Source organism: Notolabrus celidotus, chromosome 4 (assembly GCF_009762535.1).
Source record: "Notolabrus celidotus isolate fNotCel1 chromosome 4, fNotCel1.pri, whole genome shotgun sequence".
Classification (NCBI taxonomy): Eukaryota; Metazoa; Chordata; class Actinopteri; order Labriformes; family Labridae; genus Notolabrus; species Notolabrus celidotus.
Window position 1 is genome coordinate 37,358,890 of NC_048275.1, and position 12,217 is coordinate 37,371,106.

The window sequence follows — 12,217 nt, forward strand, 5'->3', positions numbered from 1 at the left end:
GAGCAATATTTGTGATCTTCTTCACATTTAATTTTGTTGTAACAGATATGGTTAAGTTAAATTCAATTAAGCTTTTATTTTGTTACTTCCGCTGGGCGGCAGTGTGAATTTGTATATTAGATGAATATTTAGGATCACATGGCAACATTCAACATTTAGATGTATCTTTCACATTTATATTTAAAATTCAACATTAGATTTAAAATATATCATTTAGATTTAACATTCAACATTCAGATTTATCTTTCCCATTTATATTTAAAATTCAACATTAAATTTAAAATATATCATTTAGATTCAACCTTCAACATTTAGATATATCTTTCCCATTTAAATTTAAAATTCAACATTACATTTAAAATATATCATTTAGATTTAACATTCAACATTTATATATATCTTTCCAATTTATACTTTAAATTCAACATTAGATTTAACATTTATCATCTAGATTTAGCATTTATCATCTAGATTTAACATTTATCATTTAGATTCATCTTTCCCATTTATTTTTCAAATTCAACATTAGATTTAACATTTATCATTTAGATTTAACATTCATCATTCAGATTTATCTTTCCCATTTATATTTAAAATTCAACATTAAATTTAAAATATATCATTTAGATTCAACCTTCAACATTTAGATATATCTTTCCCATTTATATTTAAAATTCAACATTAAATTTAAAATATATCATTTAGATTCAACATTCAACATTTAGATATATCTTTCCAATTTATACTTTAAATTCAACATTAGATTTAACATTTATCATCTAGATTTAGCATTTATCATCTAGATTTAACATTTATCATTTAGATTCATCTTTCCCATTTATTTTTAAAATTCAACATTAGATTTAACATTTATCATTTAGATTTAACATTCAACATTTAGATATATCTTTCCCATTTATATTTAAAATTCAACATTAAATTTAAAATATATCATTTAGATACAACCTTCAACATTTAGACATATCTTTCCCATTTATATTTAAAATTCAACATTAAATTTAAAATATATCATTTAGATTCAACATTCAACATTTAGATATATCTTTCCAATTTATACTTTAAATTCAACATTAGATTTAACATTTATCATCTAGATTTAGCATTTATCATCTAGATTTAACATTTATCATTTAGATTCATCTTTCCCATTTATTTTTAAAATTCAACATTAGATTTAACATTTATCATTTAGATTTAACATTTAGATTGATCTTTCCCATTTATATTTAAAATTCAACATTTAACATTCATCATTTCGATTTAAAATGTAACATTTATATGTATATTTAACATTTAGATTTAAAATGTATCATTTAGATTTAAAATGTATCATTTAGATTTAGATTGTATACATGAAATTTAACATTTATATTTAAAATTGATATTTAAAATTTCATATTTGAATTTATCTTTAACATTTAGATTCCACATTTATATTTATACTCAGCATTCAGATTTGGAAATGATTTTAACTGAATTGTATTTGTAAATAAAGTGAGAAAGATATTAAATATTGCTCTAAATGGGATAAAAAAGAAGTGACTTTTAAAAATTCTTACCATGTTTTTATGATGTTTTAGAGCTTAATGTGGAGAATTGATGTTGTCATTATCAGTGTGCACAACTTTACATACAGTGCCATATAACGCTCACCCTTCACCCTAATATCCCTGAAAAGAAGTATCAACTGTGTACTCACAATGTTAAGATAATCTGAATGAGAAATGTTTGCAGAAGTTTGTCAGGATCAACCTGAATCTGTCCGCATGCTGAAGTGTCCTTGGACAAGATATTAACCCCAATCTGCCCCTGGTTGCTGTTCCATCAGTGTGTGAATAGGATTAGTTATTAATGATGGTCTCTTTATGTAGCAGCCTCTGTCATCAGTGAGTGAATGTGGTGTGAAGGGGTGAATGTGACTTGTAATGTAAAAGCGCTTTGAGTGGTCGGAAGACAAGATTACTGCACCGGAAAGTCCATTAGTTGTCCATCTCCGACTCTGCAAACTCTCCCAGTACACCGTGTGCTCTCTCTCTCTCTGTGTCTGATGGGTGAAAACTAGTACTGTTCAGATGATTACAAAGAAGACAACCCGGTTCATTACAAGCTCTATGATTAATTAGTCTGAACCATTCACATATGGATCGTTCTCTGATGAGGAAAACATACTCAGTCTAGTTGGTTGAATGTGTTTGTTAAGTTGTCTCTCATTAGTAGTTTGTATAATTCAGTTGAAAAGTTTCTCCCTCAGGATTCAGTGTTGTTCATGAAGCAGCTTATAGAAACGCTCAAACACACTGTGGTACCAACAACAGCAGATTTTACAGACTGTTCAAACAGCTAAAGAAGGTTTATTATGAAAAGAACAGACACAGGAGGGACTGTATGAGGACGTCTGTGTGTTCCTCTGCAGTGTGTGTGTGTTGATCATATTCCCAACAGGAACAGGAAAGGTAGAGCAGATTGTCAATTTATTAATCCTTTGCAGATTAGGACTTTCTCTCAGATGCATGAAATAGTAATACAGAGCTGTTGTGGATGTATATCCTGTATAATAAATGGACGTAGTATCCTTGAAGTCATCCATCTGTTTCTGAAGCGCTGTTTTGAAGCCGATCGTCGGCGGGTGCCATATTGGAAATGCTGAACTCAACCTAAATTCTGTGGAGCTGGAGTTTGGTAAAGAGGCGGGCCTTTAGCCTCCTAGCCAACAGCTACAGGCTTCCTGCCTGTCAATCAGGTCAGCTGTGCCCTTATTTGGGCAAAAGTCTGAATCTTGATATCTTAAAAAATAATGAGTTATAAAAAAGTCCGCCCCTCCCCGTACAGTGTGTGCTGATCAAGCAGCAGCCTCCGGCCGCGAGAATTGAAGCCAATGCAGAAGTGTTAAAAACTGCAGTTCATCAAGTGTCCACTTGAGGCTGGCTCTGGAAGTACCAGAAACCACACACACACATTAACAGAAGACGATCTATACAGCAGAAATAAACATGTTTACAGCCTGGTACAAAAAACAAGTGTAGTCTGGATAGCTCATTTCTCTATCAGCACACACTGTATGAGGGGGGGATTTTTTTCATAATGCGGCAATTTCAAAGACATTAAGATCACGAGTTTTCCATTATGACAGGCACAGCTGACTTGATTGACAGGCAGGAACACTGTAGCTGTTGGTGTGGAGGCTCAAACCCCGCCTCCTAACCTCACACTAAAGGCTGATTTATACTTCTGCATTGCATCAACGGCGTACCCTACGCCGGGGGTCCGCGTAGCTCCCGTACCTACGCCGAGGCCTACGCACGTAGCTGACGTGCACCTCCTCCAAAATGTAACTCCCCGTAGAGCCGACGCGGACCGCAAGCTCTGTGATTGGTCCGCTCGGCGGCTTTGTCTTTCCCGCATTTACAGCACTTCCGGGATCCCGGACATCGGCCGCACATCGGCCGTGTATTTCATCTCCTCCTCTCTATTCTTCATGTAATCATGTCTGTATGATAAACAGCAACATGTATCAGCTGTAGATTAACTTAACACGCTCTGAATCTCTGTGGAAAAGTAAACAGAGATCGTAGCAGGGCCGGAAGCAGGCGGCCGGCCATCAGAGAGACCACACTGCCCTCAGGCGTTTCGGCGGAGAATTGCTGCGTGACACGGACACATCGACACACAAGTATGTGGGGCTCATGTCCGCATCAGCCCCTGCTGCTTAGGGGAGACGCAGAAGTATAAATCAGCCTTAAGACAGCAGTTAGGTTGAGTCCATCATTGAGTTAAGAGAAACAAAGGGTGGTAGAGGATTTTCTGTTCGGGGCCCTAAGCTGTGGAAACTCACTATTTCAGACTTGCTTTTTATTGATTATATGGTATATTGCTTTGATCCTTGTTTTATTATTGCTGCTGGATAATGATGTGTTCTTAATTATTTCCTACTGCTTTTAAAAATTGTTTGTAAAGTGCTTTGTAATTTGTTTTGAAAAGTGCTATATAAATAAAGTTATTATTATTATAATTATTATTATTATCATTTCCAATATGGCTGCTGCCGCCGATTGGCCTCAAAGCAGCACTTCAGAAACAGACGGGTGACGTGACGGATACTACGTCTATTATTTATACAGTCTATGGTGCTGATAGAGAAAAGAGTTACATGATTATTTCTGCTGTAAAGATTGTCTTCTTTGAATGGGTGTGTATGTGGTTTCCTGTGTTTCTGCAGCCAGCCTCAAGTGGACACTAAAGGAACTGCAGTTTTTAAAGGGGACATATCACGCTTTTTTCATCAATATATATTGGTCTAAGAGGTCCCCAAAACATGTCTTTAGCGTTTATGCTCAAAAAAACACTTTGAAATCAGATTTTGACATGCCTGAAAAGTCCTCTTCTTCCCTCCTCACCAGAACACTCTGTTTTCCCTCTGACCACGCCCCCTCCATAAGTGGATGTGCCTCGGCTCTCCAGCACGTTGATCTAATGTTTACATGTTGGCTGAATATACACGGCTGCTCAGAGATCACGTTACTTCAACCCTCTGAATCTGATCCAGAATCTGATCCTGATGGAGAGGCGCCTGTAGCAGGACCTTTCTGAAGGATTGGTCACAGATTTAGTGTTTCTTGTTGTTTTATTTATCAGTATGTAGACGTGTGTCTTGATACACAGCTACGAACATGTAGCTATGTGGCTATGCTAACTAGCGCTAGCACTTATCCATGATAAATAAAAATCATCCACTAGATCTTCAAATCTGCAGATGTGGGGAGTAAAACCGACCTCTGCCAGAAAGGCAGCAGGACCTTTCTGAAGGATTGGTCACAGATTTAGTGTTTCTTGTTGTTTTATTTGTCAGTATGTCGACGTGTGTCTTGGTACACAGCTACAGCTACAGCTACAGCTATGAACATATAGCTATGTGGCTATGCTAACTAGCGCTAGCACTTATCCATGACAAATAAAAATCATCCACTATATCTTCAAATCTGCAGACGTGGGGAGTAAAACCGACCTTTGTGTTTATTAAGACAGCCTACAACTAGCATGCCTCCCTCCTAAGCTCCTTGTTAGCACACATGTGTACAGGTAATGAAAAACGGAGGAGGGATTCAGTATTATTTTATACAGTCTATGGGCTGAACAAGCTCCGAGCTCTGACTCCGTGACAGACCGGATATTGTTGTTACGTAACAAAAACACTGAAGTCTGAAACGGCTCGTTTCACACACATTTACAGAAAGGTGGAGAAATCAGAACAGGGGCAGAATGGATTTTTTTCATTCTCGGGGGGTTTGTAGACATGCCAGGGAAACATATTTCAGGTAGAGAACCATTAAAAAGTCAATTTTGCATGATATGTCACCTTTAACACTTCTTCATGGGCTTCATCTTTTGGACCTGAGGTTGCTGCTTGCTGTGGACGGTTATACGACCAGTGAAGAAAGATTTTATCAGATTGACTAATTATTTTAACAGCAGTATAGAAACCTTTGAATGAATGAATTCTTTGTTTTTTTTTTTTTTCTTCTTTTTTTTTCTTTTTGAATGAATGAATTCAACCTTTGGAGGTTTGGATGTTTATATATTTCAATCATTTTATAGTTTATTGTGAAACTTTGCTCTTATAAAACTATCTGTTCTTTGGGCTGCATGTTTGTATGAAGCTGCTTTATGAATGAGGTCAAGCTGAGACGATTTATTCTATGAATGCATTATGAACCACATGTTACAAATCCAGAAACACAGTCTGTTGAGAACAGGATCAGTGCTTTCCCCTCTTGTAGAGAAACATGTCTGTTATCTGTTGAGCTTCAGCAGGAACCAGTTTACCTATCAAACAGATTTATTATGGGGGGTAGTTCCTCTCTCAGCTGTAGTCCACTCAGGGAAAATGCACCAGAGTTTCCACTCCTGATGTGACGGTCTTGTGACGAATGAGAAGTTCTCACATGATGGAGAAGTTCCCACCTTCTTTTTTTAACAGCATGATGTGACTGTTGTGTTCCTAGCTGACATTTTCCTGTGATTTACTGATGAGATGGCTCTCTGGCATCCTTTGCTCCCCACAGCCATCCAGGAGTATGAAGGCCTGCAGAGGAAGCACGAGACTGCAACCATGGAGGTGAGTGTTTTTACAACCCGTACCACTCTGTGATGAAAAGGTCACACAGCTGATGTTGGTAATCAGGATGAATCTGATGTGTTTTAAATGCTTCCTGTCATTATGAATGATATAAACTTAGCCAGACGGTGGTGTGAGTGAATGTATGAGGGCTGTATGGAGAATGTGTCACATGTGAAGTGCTGAAATATAACACTTCACTTTAAAGGTTTCTAAATTAACTCAGATAAAAGAACCAGATAGCAACATATTGGCAACATAATGGCACCATGTTAGTACTTTTGGAGGGTACTTTGAGTATCTTTAACTTCTCTAAGTCACATAACATGTCAATTATTCTTAATAATGATCTCTGAGGTGTTCAGAAGTAATCTGATTGAATCAAAGCTCCCAGTTTGAATCAGGACTGAATCTTATCTAAAACAGACCTCCAATTTGTGTGGGTGAATCTTTTGAATAGGACTGTCCTGACCCCATCAGAGGGCTGGATTCAGACTGGATTACAAGAACTAAATGTAAGAACACTTTTTAAATGGTCAAACTATAGAGTATGTTTTCATGAATTATGCAAGTTAGACCATGTTTAGTATATTTTGCACTTCAGTGTGGGATTGTTTAAAAAAACAGTCAATATAAAGGATTCAGTCTCCTTAAAATAATCCTCCAGGAAATCTCGATATCAAAGATATAGTGTTTATTTTAAAACACCTGTGAGGGTCTTTCATTTGCGTGGATTGTGGCGCCCCCTCTGGACAGAATGTGCAGTATTAATCTCATATGGAGCTCCGATCATCTTGATTTGGTAATCTTTGAAAGTCTGTAAATGAATCAGGTTGATCCAATCCTAATTGTCCTTATAAAGCTGGGACAAAGTTAAACTGGATTACTCAACCCTTTGATTTTTTTGTCTAGACGAAACCTTTAAAACCGCTGGGCCTCAGGGACAGATTGTTACCAGCAACCTGTTGACTCCAGGCCTGATGAAGCACGTTAAGTTGTGTTGTTAAGTCGTGTACAGGAAATGTCTGGCGCTCAAGTGGTAGCCAGCTGGGAACACCACAAGCTAACGTGAATGGATAAAAGGGCTAATGTTAGGAAAAGATAAGACGACTGGAAATATAAAGATTAAGCTACATCTGCATGACCAAAGCAAGGATGTTGTGATACGACTTTTACAAGTTGTAGTTTAGCCAACATTTGCCTGAGAACGTCTTCAAGCATGTCTCAACTCATGAACTGGAAGCTTCCAGAAAATTCCAATTATGATGTGGTGAATATGATGAGAGCGAGGCGATCATGGTTTCTTTCTTCTCATGAACATGGTACACATGACCTGATCTAAAGGCACCAACCATCCTGTGGTTGCTGTCTTACAACCAAATTCCACCGGATCTGTGTCCGGTCCGTCTCTGATCCGTCACAGCACCGGATCTGATTGGTTTCTGTTCTCAATGTGTTAACTTCCACTGGATCCGCTCCGTTGCGTTCTGGCTGCGTCTCTGATCCGGCAGGTCGGAGCCCTCCGGATCAGATACACAAGACTTTCATTTATGCCGGATGCCGGAGCACGACGCATCAATCTCAACAGAGCAGATGGAGCGAGACAGGAAGTCAGGTTTCACCAAAACAAAATGAAAACATCCGGTTAATTTTCAGAATAAAACACTCTGTGTTATCACCAGATCGTATTTCACTTAACTACAACAACAAACCAAAGTCATGATGAGCGGAGCCAGGCCTGGAGTCAACAGGTCAGAGGTTTTCAGAGGACCAGAAAGACAACATGGATGAGGAGAGGAGGAGGAGAATCCTTGATTCAGTTGTCCGGAGGTCCTATTCCAGACCACAGCAGATCAGAGATGGGCCAAACACAGATCTGGTGGAAGTCTGATGTTACTAGAGTAATTCACTTACATGCCACAGTATTGGAGAGAGGAAGCCACGCCCCCCAGTAATAAGTCGCTGAATCGCTTATTTGATTGGTCACAAAAAAAGATGACAGCTTGTTGTCCCGAGTCCCCTCCATGTTTTCTGTTCAGCTGGTTTGCTGCTTCTTGTTCGGTTCTGGAGAGACTGATATGATGGTCAGTGAGATTAAGAACTCCTGATAATATGAAAATGTTTGATGTGATCAGAATCAGAGGAACACAAACAGAGGACAGCATGGACTGAGTGTTATGATGGACTAAATGATGGAGATGATGAGAGCGTACATGATTCCAGAAGAACTCTGATGATTTTATTCCCTCTTTGTAAAACAGTCTACAGCACTGAGAAGTCATTTAGAGTAACGCCAGCATAAGACGCATTAGAGTTGACCTTGTATAAAGGATGAGTAAATTGTTATTTGTTATTCAGTTATTGGCTAACTTAGCATACATAAAAACCTCAGAGACGCTTTAACAAAAAGTAATAATATTTCCTCGTCTGCTGCTCAGGGCTATATGCCATTTATTTATCAATACCTTTGGAGACATTTTCATTACAGTTAATTCAAAGCTTTCCAGTCTCAGAGACATGCAAGTTGTAGAGACAAACAGGCAGAAGGTTGATTTAAACAGTGCTGACCCTGTGTTGAAGCTGCTGTCTGTCTCTCTTACATCAGTGCCACAGGCTGCAGGAGGAGAGAGACGAGGCCTTCAAGAAACTTGATGAGTTCCAGCAAGGTAAGTCCAGCCCTCCTGCATCAGCACCAGCACAGAGACGGAGATTAAGGCTGACTTTTTTTTTAACATTGCTGACAGCAGTGTAGTGCCAGTTTTTTATCTGCATCTATATTCTTGTTCAGTAGAGCCTCCTATACTTCAGTCTACAGCCTTTAAACACTGACATTTACTAAACTACATGAATTACTGTGTTCTACTGTAGAATTATACACAGGTATTAAGTGTAAAAGTAAAGTATTTCTAAACTGATTCCATCCAGCTACCATCACTAAAGGCTGATTTATACTTCTGCGTCGCCCCTTTGAGCAGGAACTGACGCAGACATGAGCACCACATACTTGTGCGTCGATGTGTCCGTGTCATGCAGCATGAAATACACGGACAATCTGCGGGAAATATAATGCTGTCGAGCGGACCAATCACAGGGCTTGTGGTCTGCGCCGATTGTACGGGCAGTTACGTTTTGGAGGAGGTGCATGTCAGCTATGTGCGTAGGCCTCTGCGTAGGTACGGGAGCTACGTGGACCTCTGACGTAGGCTATGCCATCAATTCAACGTAGAAGTATAAATCAGGCTAAACTCTCTGCAGCTCTGGTGCTCTGAATCATTCCTTTCACAAACTGCTGCAGCAAAAGAAGAAAGAAAGGTACTTTATTGATCCCCAGGGGGGAAATTCAATTTTTTCACTCATGCTATTTTGGACATGCTACACATACAGTTTTTTTGGTATATACATACAAAGTCACACACATGCAGTGAACATGCTTAGGGAGAGATGTCAGAGTGAGGATACTGCCGTCAACCAGCACACCCCGAGCAGTTGGGGGTTCGGTGCCTTGCTCAAGGGCACCTCGGCAGTGCCGAGGCAAGTGAACCAGCACCTCTCCAGCCACCAGTCCACTTGCCAAACTTCGTCCATGCTGGGACTTGAACTGGCAACCCTTCGGTTCCCAAGCCAAGTCCCTATGGACTGAGCTACTGCCCCAAAAAAGATCTGTGTATCTACTGAGGCATGCTCTGACTTTAGAGTCTAAACATTGACGAGGTGAAGGACAGACAGAAATTCAGGAACTGTAGATTATTGCTGATAAGCTGAACGTTAAACTGGAAATGCAAAGAGTGAATTCAAGGAGGTGATATTCAAAATGTCAACAGCTAGAATAAATGGAGGACACTGCCATTCACTGAGCTATTATATGTAGATACTGTGTGCGCCTTTAGACTGCAGGAACTTTTTCATAGTTCTAGGAACTGTAGGAACCCTCTTTTTTTATTAAACTACTTTAGTTCCTAGAAACTCAGCTTTTTCAGCTCCTGGCTCAGAGTCAGTACTCTCTCAATTTTCAGACCAAACAGTTCTGGGGACCTTCTGAAGAGGAACTATCCCCTCAGGAGTTCTCTGAGTTTGCATTCATGGTGAAGGCTGGTATGAACCTTAATGTGACGTAAGCCGGCTAAAAGTTTCAAAATAACTTACTTCACAAAGTGAATCAGCCAGCGTTGGTAAAGTAACTCTACAAGGAGCCTCTTACTCTCTGCAGGGGGTTCCACCAGCAGACTGCAGCTCTAAGCACTAAAGGCCAGACTGCTGAATCCTTTGTGCCGTCATTACCAACATGTACCGGTCTGAGGCCAAGCACAGCGTCCAACGTAGCATACCACTTGCTAGTTTTAATGTCAGATCCTCTTTGGTTGTTGTGGTCTTGTGTGAGTTTCTCCCTCTTGTCTCGTCACTGCTTCCCTGTGTGGTGGATACCCGATGTAGAGAGCCGGCAGGAACCACTCCCAAAGAATTTAAAGGGGACATATCACGCTTTTTTCATCAATATATATTGGTCTAAGAGGTCCCAAAAACATGTATTTAAAGTTTATGCTCAAAAAAACACTTTGAAATCAGATTTTGGTCTGCCTGAAAAGTCCTTTTCTTCATTCCTCATCAGAACACTCTGTTTTCCCTCTGACCACGCCCCCTCCGGAAGTGGATGTGCCTCGGCTCTCCAGCACGTTGATCTAATGTTTACATGTTGGCTGAATATACACGGCTGCTCAGAGATCGCGTTACTTCAACCCTCTGAATCTGATCCTGACGGAGAGGCGCCTGTAGCAGGACCTTTCTGAAGGATTGGTCATAGATTTAGTGTTTCTTGTTGTTTTATTTATCAGTATGTAGACGTGTGTCTTGGTACACAGCTACGAACATGTAGCTATGTGGCTATGCTAACTAGCGCTAGCACTTATCCATGATAAATCATCCACTAGATCTTCAAATCTGCAGACGTGGGAAGTAAAACCGACCTCTGCCAGAAAGGCAGCAGGACCTTTTCTGAAGGATTGGTCACAGATTTAGTGTTTCTTGTTGTTTTATTTGTCAGTATGTCGACGTGTGTCTTGGTACACAGCTACAGCTACAGCTATGAACATATAGCTATGTGGCTATGCTAATTAGCGCTAGCACTTATCCATGACAAATAAAAATCATCCACTAGATCTTCAAATCTGCAGACGTGGGGAGTAAAACCGACCTTTGCGTTTATTAAGAAAGCCTACAACTAGCATGCCTCCCTCCTAAGCTCCTTGTTGGCACATATTTGTGCAGGTAATGAAAAACGGGGGAGGGATTCAGTATTATTTTATACAGTCTATGGGCTGAACAAGCTCCGAGCTCTGACTCCGTGACAGACCGGATATTGTTGTTACGTAACAAAAACACGGAAGTCTGAAACGGCTCGTTTCACACACATTTACAGAAAGGTGTAGAAATCAAAACAGGGGCAGAATGGATTTTTTTCATTCTTGGGGGGTTTGTAGACATGCCAGGGACACATATTTCAGGTAAAGAACCATTAAAAAGTCAATTTTGCATGATATGTCACCTTTAATATCTGCTGGGTCCAAATCATGTTGTATCCCCTCTGTTGCATGAACACTCACTAAAGCCTGGATGCAATTGTCGGTCCGTTCTCAGTGTTTTTCCATTTTCAACAATTTTCTGAGCTTTAACTTTTATTTACTGAGATTTTACATTTAGAGTGGGATTTAAAAATGGCGGCTGGTGTGTTAAATTGGCTCTAGTATTTGACCAATCACTGTGCACCTACATCACTCAAAGTCCCTCTTGTGCTGAGACAGTACCGTCTCTGAAGCAGGAGCTACAAAGATTCCTCTAAATGCAGTTCTAGGACTTAAATAGTTCATAGTTCCTGTAGTGCAGCTTCAATTAGAAAGGGGTTCTGAAAGTTCCTAGAACTATGAAAAAGTGTACGTGCAACAACAAACACCCACTATATTGTTCAACTTCCCTCCTGTATGTACACAAAATGGTGTATAATGTTCTTCCTCAAAAACTGGTGACCTCTGAAGAGGAAGCCTGCTTTTAGGAGAGAAAAGAAAGACGTCAATTCATTTATTCTTCTCCCTT

The 12,217-nt window shown here is 39.6% G+C and overlaps 1 protein-coding gene across 3 annotated transcripts in view; it reads left to right on the top strand.

Annotated features, from left to right (window-relative positions):
- The window catches only part of shtn1 (shootin 1), an 85,882-nt gene that overhangs the window by 12,252 nt on the left and 61,413 nt on the right, over positions 1–12,217 (top strand). For all 3 annotated transcript variants that reach the window (XR_004631006.1, XM_034681740.1, XM_034681741.1), the window contains exons 2-3: positions 6,081–6,133; positions 8,739–8,799. Coding sequence is in view for 2 of the 3 variants with exons in the window: in XM_034681740.1 (XP_034537631.1) it covers positions 6,081–6,133; positions 8,739–8,799 (114 nt within the window). In the remaining variant the exon portion in view is untranslated. The remainder of the gene's footprint in view (positions 1–6,080; positions 6,134–8,738; positions 8,800–12,217) is intronic.